Source organism: Cucumis melo, chromosome 9 (genome assembly GCF_025177605.1).
Source record: "Cucumis melo cultivar AY chromosome 9, USDA_Cmelo_AY_1.0, whole genome shotgun sequence".
NCBI lineage: Eukaryota > Viridiplantae > Streptophyta > Magnoliopsida > Cucurbitales > Cucurbitaceae > Cucumis > Cucumis melo.
Window position 1 is genome coordinate 21449757 of NC_066865.1, and position 19834 is coordinate 21469590.

General features: G+C 32.7%; 4 protein-coding genes across 15 annotated transcripts; 3 read left to right on the plus strand and 1 right to left on the minus strand.

The window, feature by feature from the left end:
• Positions 1 to 905: 905 nt before the first annotated feature.
• LOC103483047 (uncharacterized) lies at positions 906 to 6300 on the plus strand. The gene is made up of 14 exons (XM_051089760.1): positions 906 to 1209; positions 1466 to 1599; positions 1730 to 1870; positions 1955 to 2066; positions 2155 to 2461; positions 2818 to 3031; positions 3178 to 3267; positions 3474 to 3729; positions 3821 to 3933; positions 4817 to 4915; positions 5023 to 5070; positions 5185 to 5295; positions 5800 to 5890; positions 5998 to 6300. Exons 1-14 carry the CDS (start codon positions 963 to 965, stop codon positions 6075 to 6077), a joined length of 2043 nt encoding a protein of 680 aa, XP_050945717.1. The 5' UTR covers positions 906 to 962; the 3' UTR covers positions 6078 to 6300.
• A 496-nt stretch (positions 6301 to 6796) lies between these two features.
• LOC103504663 (40S ribosomal protein S20-2) lies at positions 6797 to 8618 on the minus strand. 2 transcript variants are annotated; one of them, XM_008469045.3, is made up of 4 exons: positions 8451 to 8618; positions 8220 to 8352; positions 7677 to 7790; positions 6797 to 7113 (listed from the first exon to the last, which is right to left on the minus strand). In XM_008469045.3, exons 2-4 carry the CDS (start codon positions 8329 to 8331, stop codon positions 6974 to 6976), a joined length of 366 nt encoding a protein of 121 aa, XP_008467267.1. In that variant the 5' UTR covers positions 8332 to 8352; positions 8451 to 8618; the 3' UTR covers positions 6797 to 6973. The 2 variants fall into 2 exon arrangements, with proteins under 2 accessions (XP_008467267.1, XP_016903425.1); XM_017047936.2 differs by having other exon boundaries at positions 8220 to 8373; positions 8451 to 8570.
• A 2079-nt stretch (positions 8619 to 10697) lies between these two features.
• Positions 10698 to 14724, plus strand: LOC103504664 (chloride conductance regulatory protein ICln). Of its 2 annotated transcripts, none has more exons than XM_008469046.3 (7): positions 10698 to 11005; positions 12080 to 12203; positions 13588 to 13711; positions 13806 to 13865; positions 13952 to 14011; positions 14094 to 14200; positions 14336 to 14724. In XM_008469046.3, the coding sequence occupies exons 1-7, from the start codon at positions 10839 to 10841 to the stop codon at positions 14408 to 14410; spliced, it is 717 nt and encodes a 238-aa protein (XP_008467268.1). In that variant the 5' UTR covers positions 10698 to 10838; the 3' UTR covers positions 14411 to 14724. The 2 variants fall into 2 exon arrangements, with proteins under 2 accessions (XP_008467268.1, XP_008467269.1); XM_008469047.3 differs by having other exon boundaries at positions 10717 to 11005; positions 14103 to 14200.
• Positions 14725 to 16153: 1429 nt separating this feature from the next.
• LOC103504665 (putative pentatricopeptide repeat-containing protein At4g17915) lies at positions 16154 to 19834 on the plus strand. Of its 10 annotated transcripts, none has more exons than XM_008469049.3 (5): positions 16154 to 17811; positions 18413 to 18518; positions 19160 to 19240; positions 19393 to 19537; positions 19623 to 19834. In XM_008469049.3, the coding sequence occupies exon 1, from the start codon at positions 16340 to 16342 to the stop codon at positions 17714 to 17716; it is 1377 nt and encodes a 458-aa protein (XP_008467271.1). In that variant the 5' UTR covers positions 16154 to 16339; the 3' UTR covers positions 17717 to 17811; positions 18413 to 18518; positions 19160 to 19240; positions 19393 to 19537; positions 19623 to 19834. The 10 variants fall into 10 exon arrangements, with proteins under 10 accessions (XP_008467271.1, XP_016903432.1, XP_050945720.1 ...); XM_017047943.2 differs by having other exon boundaries at positions 19628 to 19834; XM_051089763.1 differs by having other exon boundaries at positions 19160 to 19228.

Consider the following 19834-nt stretch of genomic DNA (forward strand, 5'->3'; position numbering starts at 1 on the left):
TATTTACACTTCATCAAACCAAATTATAAAAAACAAAATTTATTAATTTGTGTATGAAGTTTAAATATTTTATCTATTTTTACAATTTTTTATTATTTTATTATATAACTTTTGTATTTATTATATGGTATATATCAGATGTGATATAGAAAAACAATTCATATCGATCAATGGTTTTCGATTAAAAAAATTAGACAAATAGTTTTCGTTTAAAAAAAACCTAGTTCGAATTTGTTTTTATTGAAAACCAATCAAAATCGATTCAACTGATGGTATATATACCTCCTAAAAAATAGACTCTAATATCTTGCTTTTTCTATTTTAAAATATGCTAAGAAAAAAAATAATCGGTGATTATAAAAAAAATATTGAAACTATTTACGAAATTAAACAAAAATTCATTTTTTTTTACTATTCATTACCATTCTTCATTTTTTTTTTTCAATCGGCAAAGAAATAAACCTGATTCTAATTTTAAAATGGCTAAAGTAATTCATTCGAAATAAAAAGTAGAAATAACAATGAGAATTTAGAAGAAAGAATATCAAAAAGAATTTATCAATTATAAAAAAATGTGAAGTTTTATCACTTAAAATAAAATATCTATAGCTACCATGTTTATTTATCAATTTAAACATCTTTTTAAGTTTTGTTTTTATAATTACACTAAAACTATCTATCAACATAGAGACTCATTGATATTTTTATCAACATTAAATTGAAAAATACAATTAATATATATATATATATAGGTTTGCCACGTGGCTGGCTGGAAAAGCATCAGCTTTGTTCGTAAGAAAAAAGAATGAATCCGCGCCACAATTTTCAACGGAAAAATCCCAACAAGCCTTCACCTTCACCTTCTCCTTCCTTCCACAAACACTCGCGAAATCCGCATCTTCTTCTTCTTCTTCTTCTTCTTCTTCTTCTTCTTCTTCTTCTTCTTCTTCTTCTCCATTTCCATGTCCATCTTCAATTTCTCCCCTTCTTTTTTTCCCTACTTCCCTCCTCCACCTACTCCCCGTCGTCGTCGTTCTTCTCAGTTTCTGGCCACAACTCATTCTTCTCCAAACCCCATCACCGGACCCCTCGCTGTTCTTTGGCTCAAACATGACCTTAGAATCCACGATCATCCTGCGCTCCATGCCGCCTCCTCCCACTTCCCCTCTCTTATCCCTCTTTACATCTTCGATTCTCGCATTCTTTCACGTAATCTCTCTCTCTCTCTACTTTGGATTTATTTAATAGCAATGTAGATACTGTTTGAATGTCTTGAATCTGTTACGGCCTAGATATGTCGTTATTTTGTATTTTGTAGCATTCTCTCTAATAGAAGTGTTTAGTGTGACTGCTAGCTATTGAACCACGTAAATATTTGTTAATTCTCTTTTTCTTTTTATGTATGACGAATTCGTAACAAATACAAATGTCATCACATGATGAATCAAGTTTAATGTATATGTAGGGTTTTCTGATGAAATGCTTGAGATTCTTCTTCTTGCATTGGAATCCCTCAGGTATTCTCTCAGGGATCGGGGTTTGGATTTGTTAATCAAGTTTGGAGATGCGGAATCTGTACTTCGTGAGCTTGTTGTTCAGGTGTGATGACGGTTCATTTTTCTAGGGTATATAATTGTGATTTGGGGCTTAATTTAAGGATTATTTCTCAAGAGCCATTTGTGTAATTTGTGTTTTTGTTTTTTGAATTCAATTTCAAGGTTTTGAACAGGTTAAAGCTACCCATGTTTTTGTTGAGGAAGAAGTTGAGTATGAATTGTGTTTGTTGATGGACGATGTATCTCAGACCTTGTCCACTTTGATTCGGAGTCCTGATCTAACAATTTGGAGGACGCCATTTTATGATATAAAGGTCTTTCCATTTTACTCCAATCATCTTCTTCATTTTTCTGCTTTTCACTTGTTGATCTTCATACACTAGTGCTGTATTTATCAGAGCGTTGAGGCTATACCTGAATCATACGATGAGTTTAAGAAGCTTCAACTTCCTGTAACTTGTCCACTCTCTTCTCCAACATTACCCTGCTTGGAGATGGAATTGGACTGGGGTACGTTTTTCATTTTTTTGGAGAACGAGAATAGCATTCATGATAAAGTATCTTTCATTTGTATGATATGTTGTTATAAAATCATTAGGTACCATGCCCACATTTGATGCCTTGAAGGAATTTATGAATAGTACTCGATTGAACGAACCAAGTGATGAATGGGATTCAATCAAGAATACAACAGCTGAAGCTATGGTTCGGGCGAAATTCTCTAAGAGAGGAAGCAATGAAAACAATCCCAGTTCGAGAGAATTCAGGACAGAGAGAATGGGGAATTCAATTTTTTCTACACAAAGAGGAAAGAACTTCATGATGGGAGGTACAGAAGGTGTGTTGAATGCCTTAGCTGCATACATAAGATACAACGAGGGAACGTCTCGAGATGATTGGCAAGTGTAGGTGTTCATATTTCTCTCTTACTCCTATTCACTATCTACCTAGGAAAGAAGGTTGAAAAAATAAGACAGAGAGAACTTAAGTTCAGATTCTTATCTAAGTGCTAAAGGATTTGCAACCATCATATTTCTTTCCTTTCTCGTATTGATATCTTTTGTTGGCCCATCATTCCGCTACAATTGATTCAAATTTGTAAATTTGCAAACCTTAGTCATCACAGCTGAGAACTAAGCACAGAGCATTCTTATTCTTGTTCTGTTCTCATTTCCTTTTTATAATGAAAACGAAAATCTCAAGGCATTCATGTTTGTTTCAACTAAATTTTATAATTCACTGAGGTCTATGTTTTATGCAGATTACATGAAATGGTACGCAACTCTGAAAGTCGAGATGGAGCCTCCTTTATCAAACTCTTTGGTCCTGCCATTCATCTGGGAATAGTTTCTAAAAGGAAAGTGCATTATGAAGCCGTCAAGTATGAAAAGGAAAGAAATGCTGGGTTCCTATCTCCTTTTGGGTACTCTGCACGCACTGTTGCTGCAGCAGTTGATGCTGTTCTCTCCTCAGAGGTACCTCACTTGCTCAAAATTTCTAAATGCACTTCTATTTGATTGGTTGGTTCTAAAAGTTGGCCTAACCGAATGAAGCTTTACATTTATAGATGAATTAAAATATAAAAGTATCGTTAGTTTCTCATTTGATTTTCACTACACAGTGGTATTGGCTTATGGGTCTGAAGAGCAAAGGAAGACGATTGGGAAGTCATTCTTATCGGAATTGGAGATGGAATGGCTTTCTTGTTCAGGTTGGTTCCATAAAATGGGAAAAGAAGTTAAAAGCTTTTGAGAATTCAGTATCTTTGTTATCCTTTGAACTTTTGATTGCTTGAGACTTTGTGCTTTCCAATTGTTCTTAAAGAAAAAAAAAAAAGTTGTTTCGGTTGGTATATTCTCTGAAAAGCTCTGGCGATATATGTAATGCCCATTTCCCTCAAGAAAGGCCCCTTTTCAGTACACAGTTGTTGGATGTGACGGCCCTGCCATTCTTTTGGTCCATGGTTTTGGTGCTTTTTTGGAACATTACCGAGACAATATACATGGCATTGCTGAAGGTGGAAAGCAAGTTTGGGCTGTAACGATGTTGGGATTTGGGAGGTCAGAAAAGCCAAACATAGTGTATAGTGAACAAATGTGGGCTGAATTTCTTAGAGATTTTATTGTTGAAGTCGTGGGTAGACCAGTACATCTTGTTGGAAATTCAATTGGTGGTATGTATAAACCTACTAGATTTATTTTTAATAACTCTCATAACTTCTTTCTTATAACACTATCGAGGAAGTTTGCTTGCTTGCTTTTCAGGTTATATTGTCGCCATTGTCGCTTGTCTTTGGCCCGCTTTGGTCGAATCCATTGTTCTCATCAATAGTGCTGGCAGTGTAATTCCTGGATATTCTTTTTTGCCATTAAAAAAGGTGTTTTTCAATATTATTAATTTCATCTTTGCCAGTTAACATTCACTAGTTATGTGCTATATTAATACGATTGTGTATCAGGTGAGTGGATATTAGAACATAAATTGGAGCCTTTTTGCTTGATTTCTCTTACAAAAAAAACATAAATTATTCTTTACAGAGTTCTGAAGCCCATCTTTCTTGTTAGGTAGAATCATCTTTAATTAATATATTAGAAACCAAGACTTTGGTTTCAATTCTTCTCAATTGGAAACATCTCAAATTTGGCTATGCTAACTCTAGTTTTATCCTCATTTAGTTTGAGAGTAGAAAATAGAGTTTGATTGGTACTAAATCTTTGAGAGAATATTCTTGTAAGTAGAGAGAAAATTGTGTAATTGTAATACTCGGTGGATTTCGTGGACTGTAGTTATTATTCTCCCATCTTGGAGCTTTCCACATAAATTCCTATGCATCCGTAGTTTTGCTGTTTTCATTTAATTTCAGTTTTTTTTTTTTTTATTCCATGACGTCGTTGGGGGGTTTTGCAACAGAATTAATAATTGCAATGAGTTAATTAATTATTTCTTGGAACAATGGGTGCTAAAATAGTCATTTTGAAAGTTATGAATGAAAATAAAAGAAAAGGTGTCAATAATAGAAAAGGTAACCTAAATAATAGCAAATAAAGCTCTAGTCTAAATAATAGTAAAATTTTCTCATAAAGAAGTATGTTGCAACATGAACTAGATCTACTGGAATAAGATTGTATGTATTATCAATCTCGAATTCATATATTTAATTCTTTCTCCTAAAAAAAATTATGATACATATTATATTTACTAAATTACATATTTGTCAAACCTGATTCCTAACTTTCACTTATTGTTGTATTGAAATATAGGATAGACAGGTTTCTATTGCTGCGTGGCTGGGTGCTCGACTCCTTCTATCTTACTTAAGACTGAAAACCAAGGACATACTGAAGAATTGCTATCCTACTGTATGTGAACTCATGCTCCAATCTTTTACTATTTCCTTGTATTTTATTATCCATATATATTATAAGTTATAGAACTTAAGAAGTTTCCAACATTATTTGCTGTGCAGAGAACAGATAGAGCTGATGATTGGCTTGTCAATGAGATGCTAAGAGCTGTATCCTTTTCGCTATGTTCTTGTTTTTATGTATAGAAATTATATCAGTTTCACTTTTCATTACATGTTGTATACGTTTTGGCATCAAAGATCACCTTAACGGATAATAAAAAGTCCAAGGATCCTGGTGGCCTGGTGCTTCTAGAAAGTATTTTCAGCTTTGATCTTACGGTTCCACTTAATTATCTGTTGGAAAGATTGGAGGGAAGGGTTCTTATCATCCAGGTAAAACAATAGCTTTTACCCTATTATTTTGCAATTACGATTTTCAAGTTCAATGATCATTTTATTATTGTAGAGTAGGAATTTGAACTATTGACTCTTTAGTCGAAGTTAATGCACTTCAAATAGTTAAGTTCTATTTTGATTGGAATACTTTCGTTATTTTAAATTAATACCTTTGTTTTAGAAGAGTTGTCAGTTTAGTATAATAATTTACGAGGCAATTTTTCATAGATGTAGGTTATTTTTTATCAACATAAACCTGAAAATTTCTATTAAAATTAAGTGTCATATTTAAGTTGGTAGTTGTTACATAATGAAATACGACACTTAATTTTGATAGAAAAATTTACGATATGAATTAAATTTTTACATATTAAGGTTTGAGCTAACTAAATTGTCACAAATTTAAAAATAAATGGATTAGACCATGTAACTATATTTAGTTACAAAAAGGAAAACAATTTAGTAGGAAGAAACCCCATCCATAAAATTTGTATTTAACAGGGAATGAAAGATCCTATCTACAACTCCAAGTCTCTACTGGGGAAGCTTAAAGAGCATTGTGCTTGGGTTATGATCAAGGAATTGAATGCTGGTAAGTGAAAATATTTGATGAAGAATACATGTTTTAACTATTTGGGCTATTGTAATATCATGTTTTCCTATTTCTAACTTTGATTTCTTATATTATCAAACTTTCAGGACATTGCCCACATGATGAGCTACCAGAAGAAGTGAATTCTACACTATGTGAATGGATAGTGAGAATGGAAAGTACATAGGAGCCATGGAAGTTCTTTTCCCACTTTTGGAGGCATTTTTCTTATATATATATATATATATATATATATATATATATATATATATATATATACAATGTTCTCTTATTACATGTAATTTATTTGTAGTTTTAGATTATGCAGTAGAAAAATTCGAGATTTGTTACCTCAATGTTTTCTCATTTTTTATCAACCAAATAACAATCGATTGTTATTAACTCAACAATCATTCAGAACTATTTTCTAAATATCATAAACTGAATCATGGACTTTAAAGTAAAATAAAACGGTGAGAGCATGTGCGCAAGTTCAATTAAAGTAAAATCTAAAACTAGTCATTATATTGATTAAAACCTTAAATTATAGTAAATCAATTTAAACCATAAGGTGGAATTTCATTTTAGAATCAAAATACATTTCCAATAAAATGTCTTCTAAAACAAAAACACTTTGAAAATGGACAAAGATATTAGAATAATCAAAATTAAGCTTAAGCTTATTTCACAAGTAAATACAACATGATACCAAAATTCGATGGAAACAGAATAAAAGAAGAGCAAAATGGCAAAATGCATAATACAAATCGAAGCATTGGCAATCAAAATAAATGGATATGGAAAGACCATCCACATTAAAACACAAGGGGCATAAAAGCAGAATACAGATCATGGAATTATATTCTAACTTTTCATCTAAGTAAAAAAAAAAATTCCAAAACGAAATGACAGGAGACAAAAATTTTGCTCTCGGAATTAGTTATGAACTTCAAAATTATGACAAAAATGGATAACGCATTAACCTTAACATTTGAGATTGAAATAGCGCAGGCACACAGAGTATATAGAACTCTAGATAACTACGATGAAGTGGATTTAAGAACTTCAGAAATATGGGACACATCAATCGGCAATTGTGACTTCAACCTCAACACCGGGTTCGATGGTGATCGAGGTGATCTGCTTAACAACGTCAGCAGAGCTAAAGAGGTCGATGACCCGTTTGTGGACACGAAGTTCAAATCTGTCCCATGTGTTGGTACCTGGAACATAAAGTAATAAGATCCTTAACCAATTTTCTGTTGAATATTAATGTGAATATGAATGATAAACTAAAAATTTTGTGGGGAAACTCGTCAAAGTACGAATCCAAACAATTTTCTAGAATTGAAGAGTCAAATATTGATTCAGTTTTAACACTATTTTGACAATGGACACAAATTTATGAATAGCAATGAGCCGGTCTAAGGGTTGTACACACGGAGGAAGGATACGGAGATAACAGGATTGAAACACTAAAACACAAGGTGTCAAGATCAACATACCATGATGCATGAAGATTTAACTAAAACCACCAATGATAATCGCAGATAGGCAAATATATAAATACAAATGGATGATGGGAAAAGAGAGATGTAAGGGAAAAATCAGTTGAGGGATTGATCCAGGGTAACAATTACTAACAATCAAATAGAGGATTCCATAATCAGGCTTACAGTTAAATCTTAAAATAAGGCATTGATTCACAATTACTAACAATCAAATAGAGGATTCCATAATCAGGCTTACAGTTAAATCTTAAAATAAGGCATTGATTCACAAGTACCTTCACCGCAGGGAGATTTCCTTGTGGTGATGTGGAGGACTTTAGTTGGCATCCTCACAGGTCCCTTAACCCTCAGTCTCTTGTCTTTGGCACCCCGAACCAAATCAGCACAAACTGTTGATTTAAAAAACAAAGTAAACCATAAGAATTGAACTGAAGGCACCAACAAATAAATTTTCAATTATTTGTAGAAACACAGAAATTAAGGCCACAAAAAACCATTGTTGTTGAGTTAAGTCAAAGCCCATCAAAAGGCTTCGACCGCATTCGTGAATCATGGATGACTCTCCCAGAGCAACCATCAGAAGTTCATTTGAAAAATAAATAACAAAGCAATAACTAACACGTTAAAAATCGAGAAGAACGTGAAAAGTGAAAAAGCCAACGAATTACAAACAACAACAGCAATCACAAAGCAAATGAGGAAGAACCACTATATTTCAGAAACAATTTACAAAAAAAAAAAACAACATATGAGTTCGAATGCAACATTAGATAAAAGAAAATTCCAATTTGCTTCAAAATAGAGGTACAAGGAGATACCCTTTTCAAGGTTCTTCACATTCTTGGAGGAAAGAGTAATCCTAATCTTGTGGATCTGCTCTTGTGCGTCCTCCAAACCAGGCTTCGTAGGCTTCATTGCTGCATACGCCATGTTTGCTTACTTACTTACTACCTGAAAACAAAAATTCCAAAACTAAGAGGAAGAAGTAAGGTAAACAGCATGGGAAGGGGAAGGGGAAGGGGAACGGAAATGGGGGTGGAGAAGAGTACCGGAGCAAAGGGCGGCGGGTACGGCTGAGGTAGGTTATTTCAGCTGGGGAGGATTATAAGAGGTGGGAAGAAGAAAGGTAGGGTTTTTTTGTATTAATATCAGTGGACTTAGAGGCCCGAATGCTAATAGACATATCGGGCCAAATTCCAAAGGATTTTTCTTTTTTTTCTTTTTCTTTTGTGTCAAAAATAAAATACTAAAATGTTTTTAAATACGATTTTGAAATCACTAATTTATAATGTTTAATTAATAGTTCTTTTTTTTTTTTTTTTTGAAATCACTAATGTATAATTTTAAATTAATAGTTATCTTTTATAGAATTTTTTTTTTTATATCTGTGAATATTGATCAACAACGTCCTTACTTTATAGCATTTGAGTGTCAAAAAAACTCATAAGAAATTAATTCCTACGTAGGTGGTCATCATGCATTGAACTCATGACCTCTTAATAGTTATTAAGACTATGTTTATCGGTCAACTTTGTCTTTTATAGTAATTTGACATTGAGAAATTTTATGAGAATAATTGGGTCATCTTTATAGGCATACTTATCAAAAACATCCATAAGATTAATTTTTTCTTGATAACTCCACTAAGGAGGTATTGTTTATGTTTATTTGGTTGGGACTAAGTTGTTTGATTGCTTTAATCAACAATATTTTCCTATATCCATGATAATTGTTGGTCGTGTGTGTCTACTATAAACATGTAAATACAACTTCGATGATAATTCTATTTTTTGTGCATGTTCAACTTATACATCCTACCGTAAAGTATGTTGTTATTAAGGTTGTTTTGATTATATAAATAATAATATTTTGTATACTATAAATACAATAAACTTCCTATAGGAAATTGTAAAATATATTTTTATTTATTGAGCTCAAAGTTGGATTGAGAGTTAAATAATTTAAAATTTTAAGAACATGGTAAGTAGTAATAGCTTTTTTTTTTTTTCCAATTTTTAAGTCAAGTTTGTCAAAAAAAAAACTTTTAAGTGAAAAATAAAATTTCATAAAATCCACTAAACTCAAAATCTCCTCTCCTAAGACTAAGAAAAAAAACATCATCATAGATCAAAGGCAAACTTTATTAATTGCTCACAATAAATGGACTAATTTGAACAACAAAAATGATTAAGAAAGTTTTTATCTCTCCTAACTATTGTCTTTAAAAATATGATTTAAATTGTCAACGTCTCTCTTTCTTAGCAATAAACTCAAAATGATGAATTAATGCATATTTGGCTAGTAATTTTTAACTTTGTTAAAATATTTATTAAAATATGAACAGTTTAGTGATATATAACAATTGTGTACAGAGTACTAAACTATAATAACGTGAAAATAAACAAACAACACATCAACATTTGTTAATCCAGTTCGATGAATGAGCATCTACATCTGGGGGTTGTTTATCCATAATAAAAAATTGTATTAATCATAAATACAATAAATGTTGAATACATAGTTATGACCGAAGGAACATCACTTATACACCAGACTGTACTATAATTGATTCAACAAAACTTGATAATGGTATAACACAATAATCATAACTAATTAGAGGGTGGGACGAAACTACCTCTTAATTGCATCACTAATCAACGATGTACTAAACTTCAACTCCAATTGACTGGAAATTTTCTTCTATCAACCTTTCTTCTTTTTCTCCTAAAAAGTCGCCAAAAAGAACTTACCATAATCGATATTTATCCTTAATTCATACCAGCACGCAAACTTCCTTAGGATGTTACCAATATATTCTGAAATAAAATAGGTGAGATCAATCTGTTAACATTTATGTCCCAATATCTTTTGGTGGTTTCATTATTCTCTTTATTCAGCCTATACCTTAACTAAAATAGTAGTCTTACGGACTAGATAACACAACAGTCAAAATAAGAGTATAAGGAAGAGAAGAGAGAAGGCAAGATAAAATATTAACAAAGTATTTTTCAACATTTTATCTTCGTTTTAAAGTTTAAATTTACTTTTACAACAAAGTAATAGCGTTGTAGCAATTTTTGTAGACTATGTTTTTTAACATTTTAAAAATATTCTCGAAACATTTGATAAATGTTAAATTGCAAATGTAGTATATATAATTTAGAGGATGATCGGTTGTAGTCTTTTATAATTTAGATTTGGCCAAAATTTTGCATCTTAACCTAACTTTTAGGTTGTATAATTCGGGTTGGTCGGATTAGGACGACTCATAAAGTTACATGAGTATACAATTTTTAATAAGCAAACATGATCTAAGTTCTAACCATTGTTTTTTGGTCAAGTGAAAAAGAGAAAAGGTTGTCGAAGGAAAGAGTGTTGGGGTTTTAAACACAGCGGTAGTGAAGAAGAAGAGTTAAGGAATTAGGGTTTTAGACAGAATGACAATGGGACTAAGGCTTTACACCGAGAGAACTGGCAATGGTTTGGGATTACCATCTTTCGACGTTGATCAAGGCGAGGTTCTCATGCACGTATTGCCCGCCGTCGGCATCGTTTTCGATAATCGGCCTCCCGAGTTCCCCGGCACTCTCTACGTCTCCTCCAGGTATCTTCTGCTTCATTCTGTTACATACTCTCTGTTCCATACTCCCTTTTGTGTGGGGAGCTTCTATTTGATTTTTTTTTTTTTAAAAGAAGTTGATATTTTGTTAAGCGAGTGGAGAGAGAATTTTTGTGGGTTGAGCTAAAAGGATTGGGAGTACTCTTGAGCTAAAGGAGATTAAGACAAAAGGGGAAATTGAGAATGAAAGCTGAAAAATTCCTAGAAGGGAAAATGCCATGGGAAGTGTTGATTGCAGTTGAAACAGGGGGGAAAGAGATACATTCCTTTGGTGTCATTGTTTTTTAAGGATAAAAAAGTATGATTTCTTTTCTATCCTGTTTTATGTGTTTCCATTCTTGGTGAGAGGTCTTCTTTTTTACATGTGCCTTACCCTGAACATTCGACACAATAATGTCTTCTTTTTCGATGATTTGTTGGTTATTTCTTTAGATATAATGTTAGAGTTTGCAGGCAGTTGTTGTGTAGGCTTGCAATTGGGAATTAGGATAGAAAGGACATCTGCAAATGTAGCTAGAGTCTAGAGGGGAACAAGATATTTGGGAGTTTGTCCATAATCCAATGCAAAGTGTGTCGGGACTTCTAATTTAAGCTCTTTTGTAGTCATGATACACCTTTTTTAAGTTAATTCCAATTAAATGGATATTTTGTCATAATACTCAATTGTAGGTGTGGGAGGTTATTATGTTTAATGTATCTTTGGGGTTTCCCTTCCTTCATTAGCTTTTTGTAACTATCAGCTCAGCTTTGTCTAATTCTTTTGGGTTGTAAGCCTTCTTGATGTTAGTTTTGGGATTCTCTTTCTGGGATTGTTTGAGCTTGGTCTAATTTTTTTTGGGTTAGAGTTCCATATAAACACTAGTTTTGATATTCTTTGTTTGGGTTGTTTTTTGTATGGTCTTGGACGTACTTCATTTTTTTCATTATGAAAGCTCAGTTTCTAACTATAGATTATGTCTTAATTGTCTATTATTTAATCGAACACGTCCTACAAAGAAAGAAAAAAAAAAACTAATTGACTAACTTGCTAACTCATTGAGAAGCTGATCATGTTTGTAGGCAAGTGGTTTGGTTGAGTGATGCGAACATGGCAAAAGGTTATGCAGTTGATTTTCTGTCCATGTCATTGCATGCAGTTTCAACAGACCCAGAGGCCTATCCGTCTCCTTGTTTGTATGTTCAGGTATTTACTTGTGCAGTCTTACATTATTCTCATTAATGTTGTATAGTTAAACAGATTCATTAGCAAAAAAGAGTAAGGATTGAGAGATGTGGATTCAAATTACTTGGTTTCTTATCCATAAAAGAAATTCAGACATAGTAGAGGTAGAGTTGATGAGGAACAGTTGTGGATATTAGGGAGGTAAGTTTCACGAGGGTGTGTGACCATGAAGATGCAAGAACCAAACTCGAATTTCAATCAGTATAATCAGATTTCACAGTCCAGTTGTTGAGGCGTATAGGTGTTTCTTCATTTTTCTGTATTAATGGAAACCGATGAGGTGGGATTGTGGCAGCTTTCTTGGTGGAATAAGCTTGGGACTTGGGGTTACTTTGCCTTTATGTTTCGTGGGTAGAACAGTATGTTTAGTGAGCTGTTGGGATTCAAGTTGGAATTGGATAGATGAAAAAAAAAAGATATATCTATTTTTTCATTTGTGTATTGTATAACCCTGATTTTTCTTGGGGGAAACTGTTGGATCCTTCACACTTTGAGGACGAGGTGTGTTTTAATGGTTGGTTAATTTAAGCCCATCGGGGATTCAGGATAAATGTTACAGGCAGGTTAGTAATCAACTAAAAAGTTTGTTAGTAGGAGCCTGAAGGTGGTTACAATTGGATTGGTGGGTGAGGAGCATGAAAGCAAGCAATTGGATAGTTGTTTGGGCTTGGGTACTTAGATTAGGAAGCAAGGGTCCAAGTCAAAATATCTCCTGTATGGTACGAGGAGACTTAGATATCCTTAATTAGCTAGTCATAACTTGGTACCATTGTTTAGGAAGGTCGGCTTATTAGTTATAGGAGTGTGGGACTTGGTCTCCCTTGAAAAGTGGAGACTGGAAACTTTGTCTATAGTTTGTAACTAGATAAGTGTGGGAGAACTCTAACTTGTGAAAGCATCCCATTCTGCGCAAACTCACTCTCTCTTGTGTAAACTAGACGAGGTAGAACACAATAGCAATGCATGCATCCATTCCACCCTCAAGTGTCGGACACATTCGAGGTCATGCAGTCACACATAGTTCCTTTCTTAGCCTCCCTGACTAGGGACTAGGAGTCACCTTCCCTTGGTATAGACCAACCTGAACAACATTACAAGGAATTTATGATGTAAGTTTCTCATGCTTGCTTGTATACGTTCCAACTTTTTGAGAAATCCAAGAGAAACATTTGATAAGATTAGTTGTTTCCTATCTAGCAGTGTAATTAAGGCGGCTTGCATAAAATTCTTGCTCAACTATCTGCTTGTAGGCACTGTTATTTTTCTGGTCCTTTATACTTTTTTAATAACATTTGCCAAAAGATTTTATTTTGCCTGACATTTCCTTTGCTGATTGTGTTTGAAGATTGATACTGGAGATGATGAAGAGTTAGAGAATTCAGATTCAGAATGTCATGGTGAAGAGTCTGAGAATTTTGACCTAACTGCAGTTAGAGAGATGAGGCTTGTACCTTCAAATCCCAACGAATGTATGTCTCTCCTCTTTTTTGTTTGATTGTGAAATGTTATTTGAATGTAGAATAATACCTTTAATTATTTTATTTTATTTTATTTTTGCTGTAGTAGAAACTCTGTTTGAGATATTCTGCCAGTGTGCTGAGCTTAATCCTGAACCAAATGGAGGTTAGTTCACATTCATAATTGACCTCGGTTTCTATTTTCATACAACTAGTTAGTTTTTTTGGGTATAAACTACCTGCTTCCTTCAGATGAAGAAGAAGAAGAGCACAACTGGTTTTTTGGTGCCGATCAGTTGGAACAGATGCCAGGTATGTAATCAAATAGATTGTATAATTCTTCTACAGAACCACTTGTTCCGGATGATAAAAATTCATCTTCTGTAATATTTAGGACTTTCAGTAGCAGGAGATGACGAAGAACAATTCTCCTCTATCCCACCAAGCTCAATCGGCAACTCAAATGGAGATCATGATCAACTAGCTCGCACAGTGCTTCAGGTGTGTTCTTGAACGCATATCCCATCTCGTAAAGCATTCATTAGCAAACTCAATGAACACACTTTTTTTTACTTTTTGTTTTTGGCCTTTTTCTTTCTATTGGTTTTCTGAGTGCTTTTGTTGCATAATGTTTAGCTTCAAATCAATGATCAGCGTTTTGAGGATGCAGAAGAGATGGAACCTGAAAACAACAATGGTAAGCATAGTTAGAGCTTGTACCTTAAGAATCAGACTGTCCTGTTGTACAACTAAACCCCTGCTGTATATGCAATTTTTGCGATCCACATCAGACAGATTAAGCTTTAGGCACTTAGTTTTTCTTTGTAGTTTCTACTGCCCTGCTTTTGACTTGCTAGTGTTTGGATTTTTAAATCCTCATACTAAAGTGAGTTTGGATTTATGTTGTGTTTGGTTTTTTCACATTTTAAGAGTGGTTTGATAACTTGTTTTGTGTCTTCACTTTCTGAAATGGTTATAACTTGTAAGGGTTGTAAGTGAATTAAGAAAAAGAGGTTCATGTTCAATTTTTTTTTTTTTTTTTTTGTACCATTCTTCCCTTAATTTGTTTCTCTAACATATATTTCCTTGTTACATGTTTCTTAAAAAAAAAAATTAAAAATCACAATTATTGACAAAACTTTGATAAGTAACGACTTAGTGTCTCCCTCTCTACTTTGAATATTCTAGCAATGTAGGAGGATGTTTGAGCAAGAGGTAGTTGGTTATTATTGAGTTTATGTTTGTAGTGTAAATTATTTTAGTGTAAGAAAGAAATGGTAAACTCTGTAACAAATAATAAAAGAAAAATGGTATATGTAAAATAGTAAAAAATTGTAATAAATAGTAAATATTATAGCAAATGGAGGTTTTGACGTAGTGTTAACTATAGTTAATTAGAGATTATATAGAAATATTTATAGATGTCGGGGGTAAAAACTATAGTTAGTAAATAATATTATTTTGTAGTATTTACTATAAAATAGAATAATCAACGTCCAAATACAAGTTATGGTTTTGATCCCACCTTCCTTGAGGTCCCTATTTCTCCCCTCTATTCATCTTCTTGGGTACAAATCTTTCGCTATTGTTTTGAAAAATGAATATAAAGTTTACAATCATTTATAAAAGAATTGTTATATGTTTTTTCGAAGACACATTTTTAGAGTTATAAGCATCTTTTTATATATCCTTGAGAATTTGAGACTAATTTCGTAGATAACATTTGGAAATTAATTCTTAAGTTGGTGGTTATGTATTAGCCAACTGGGTTGTTAATCTTTGACCTATCAACTAGTTATTAAAACTATAATAGGCTTAATTCTTGATTTCATTTAAAAGAAAAGAAAAATATGTGCATTTTGCTCATGATTTTTAAAAATGTATCTTTTAATCTCCTTTTTTTTTAAAAAAAAAATAAATTTAAAACTTGAAGTATCTTTTATTTTCTATATTTTAATATGTTATCCATGATATTTAAAATTCAAAAAATTATTTTGTTAATTTTTAACAAGAGAACCTAAATTTTAAAACAAAATTCCAAATAACCATCCAGTTTCAAGAAAAATGGTCAAAAATAGCAAATTTGATAAAAAACTTACAACATATAGCAAAATTTTAGGTTATATCAGTAATATTGGTAGATAATCGTAAAAGTTTATCAGCTTCTATCATTAATGTAATTCAAAGTTCTGTTATAAGTAGTAAATATTTTAATTTATTTTACTATATTTAAAAATGTAATTTTTTCAAAAATAGAAAATTTTGACAAACTATTTACACTATAGAATAAAATACAAAATTCATTATACTCAACTTTTATATGATGTAAAAATATTTTTATCAAATATTCTATTTATTTGACGATTTTTCTTTAATATATATATATATATATATATATATATATATATAAATAAAGGTGAGTTAATATATATTTTTATTGAAAATTGGGGAAGTGAATGTTGGAGGGTGTTAAACCCTGTTCCATAAGAGTCCAACTTTCATAAAACCTAATCTCACTTCCCTTCCGCCCTCGCACTTCACCATCTTTCTCCCGTCGCCGTCGCCGTCGCCGTCGCTGCCTCCCTCAATTTGCCTCACCGTCTCCACTCAGATTCATTCTTCTCAAGGTTAGTTCGAAGAATGGTTTCCAAATATTCTACAAAGTTGTTGACAATTTGTGTGGCCTCTTTTTGTAAATCCCAGCAATTTCAGAAAGCTGAAATTGCCATAAAAGATGCCATTCGGTTAGGAGTTGTTCCCGATATACTAACTTACAATATTTTGGTTAATGGGTATTGTCAATTTAGCGACATGGATGCTGCTTATTCTGTTCTTTATAAAATGAGGGAAGCTGGCATTACTCCAAATGTGTTTATTTATACTTCTTTGATGGCTGCTGCATCCAGAAACTCTTCGTTAGAACAATGCCTTAATTTGTTTGATGAAATGCTTCAATTACGTATCAATCCTGATATATGGAGTTACACCACTTTGATCCACTGTTTCCTTAAAGTAGGAAAGCCAAATGAAGCTAATAGTATTTTTTTGGATATTATACTTAAAGACCACTGCCCTAATCCTGCTACGTTTGATGTGATGATTTTCGGGCTTTGCAGTTGTGGATATACAAGTAATGCTATTGCGTTGTTTAGAAATTTACAGAGCCATGGATTTGTTCCTAAATTTGTTACATATAACATTCTTCTTACTGGACTTTGCAAGGCGGCTAGGTTGAACGTCTCTATGAGTATGTTCAATGAGGCTATGAGTATGTTCGACGAGGCCATCGATTTGGGTTTTGAGCCTGATTACACGACGTACATTGCATTGATGAAATGTTGCTTCAAATTTAGAGAGTATCAACATGGATTTGAGATATTCTTTGAAATGAAAAACAAAGGCCTTGCTTTTAATGGTTTTGGTTACTACACTGCTATTGGTGCTTTACTTCGGTTAGGTAGGCTTGAAGAGGCAAATTTTTTTATGGTAGAGATGATAAAGAATGGAGTGGTATTTGATTTAGTTTTTTATAACACAGTTGTTAATTTGTACTGTAAACATGGTAAATTGGAGGCTGCACATAAGATGTTGGATAAGATAGAGTCGCGAGGATTACAATGCGATGATTACACACATGCTATAATCACTGATGGGTTATGTAAGGTTGGCAATTTTGAGGGGGCCCGACGGCATTTGAATTATATGTATCCAACAGGTTTTACTAATTCAAACGTGGTAGCCTCAAGTTGTCTAATTGATAGGTTATGTAAGGCTGGACAAATTGACCAAGCAATGAAATTGTTTGAATTAATGGAAACAAAGGATCCTTATACCTACACCTCTTTGATGCATAATCTTTGCAAGGCAAGGAGATTCCTTTGTGCATCAAAGTTATTGCTCGACTGCTTAAGAAGTGGCATCAGTGTTTTTCGGTCCACACAATGTGCAGTTATCTTCGGTCTTTGTTCTTTGGGATTTACAAGTGAAGCAAGGAAGCTCAAACCTTTCATTCATTGATCATAAATAGAGATTTCAATAGGAGGAGGTACCCGCAACAAAGAAATGTTTATTTCCAATGGAAAGCAGAAGGAATCCAAGCGTCATGAAACAAGGTAGATACCGAAAATCTCTCTTATACATGAAACAAGCACAGGGAACAAAATTATTGAGTGTTACTTTTCTACGGTTAGGCATTTTTCTCATGTGCCCCCTTTCGTGATTGACCATAGGGATATTCTTTGTAATTTACATTTTCCCTTATTGTTTAGCCTCAAACCGAAAAGGGGTCAATTTTTTCTTTAAATTTTTTTTTTAAAAAATATTTCTGTACTATATATCTATACTATGTATATAAAGTGGCTATATGAACAATTCCCCCCCCCCCCCCCCCCCCCTATTTTCTCTAGCTTACTATTTGGTTTTATAGTAAGCGTCTTATTAGTTCTTTTTTGTTTTGTTTTATGATTAATTATGATTTTTTAATAAATAACTAAGTATTAAACATTTCAACCCACGTTTACGTCCCTCTTGGTTCCACTTGCCATGAATCTTTCTTTTATTCGTTTTTTTTGTATATCAGTAATTGTTTCCTATATTTTAGGATTCCATTGATTGTGAAGTTTTTTTCTTTAAGATGTATTAATTTGAAGTTAAAAGTCACTGATTTTTCTAAAAAATAAATAAAAAATCTTCTACATCAAAATGCATGTTTAGGATCTCTATAATTATAGATTTCGATAGGAGGACGAGGAGGTTGTGGCAGCAAAGAAATGTTTATTTACAATGGGAAGCAGAAAGAGTCCAGACGACATGAAACAAGGTACATACTGAATATCTCTCTCATACATTTTTACCATTTTGTTGTTGAGTAAGATGATTTTTTTTTTTTTGAGATGTTTAAAATTTTCAATTGCATGATGTTTTTTTTTTTTCTTTCTATTTTCTTACATCTAACTGCGCAATGTAACAATCTTCTTATAAACATATAGATTTCAAGGTATTTCTCTCCAATCTTGTTTTAATTTAGTTTAGATTGTTTGTACATTGAATAACAAATTCAGTTCTTGTAATTTAGAGATGGTTTGTAAATTTCAGTTTCCTTAATTTTACAATTTTAGTTCTGGCCCATGTTTACCACAAATTGACTTAAGAGAAGTCAGTGTAAACATTGGTTCAATTGCGTTTATTTCATCACACAACGCTTGGAACTAAGGGAGAATATATTTTTCATGTGTTAAAAAAGAAGAATGTTATTCTAAGAAAAATAATAAAAATTTATCCTCTAAGAGAGAAAAAAGAAAGAAAAGAAAATGAAATGTTCAACTAGTAGGCCATGGTAGGATAGTGTTAATTCAATTTCACTTTTCCATTTTGCCATCATAGAAAACGTACACGTTTTTGGAATAAATATTCACATCTTTTCCTATGATTACAATTCTTAATTTTCTTGACTTGCAACAGAACCAGGGGGAAAAACAGAAGTACTATAAAAATATGACATGTTCGCGTCACGGTTTTGCCAAAGAAAACGTATTAATCCAGGTTCCCTTCTTTTGCCATTTCCACAAATACTTCTTTACTTTTAGAATAGAATGTATAATTGTTATGGCCTATGGGTGAAAATTTGTTCCAAGCCCATACTCCTGAAAGAAGGATTGACATAAACTTTACCAATTTGATGATTTTCCTACCAGGAACTTGGGGAAGAAAACCAACTTCTTTGGAGTTTGGTTTAGATCATCCACTCAAGTGATAAAAGGGTTTTGACATTCTCAAAACCGTCTCCTACAAAATAGGATTTATATATACATATAAGTAAAACAATACATACACTCAAAGGTACGTTCAAATTACTCCTAGTTTTCTACTTTTGAAGCTATAGATAAAATTTGTTTGTTACTGAGTTGTGACTTGAGCACTGCAGTGTAGGTGCCTTACTACTTCACAGGGGTGCAAGATTCATTTCTTTTGCAGAGCCATTATTTAATTTTTCCCTTTGTATTACAAATTTGTCTTGGTATACTGAATTTCAACATCGATTATTGGTGGTATTCTATGTGAGAATTAATCATTGATTTATGGATATTCAAAACATGGATGTGATAAAAATGGCTAACAAAGTTAAGAGTTGGATTA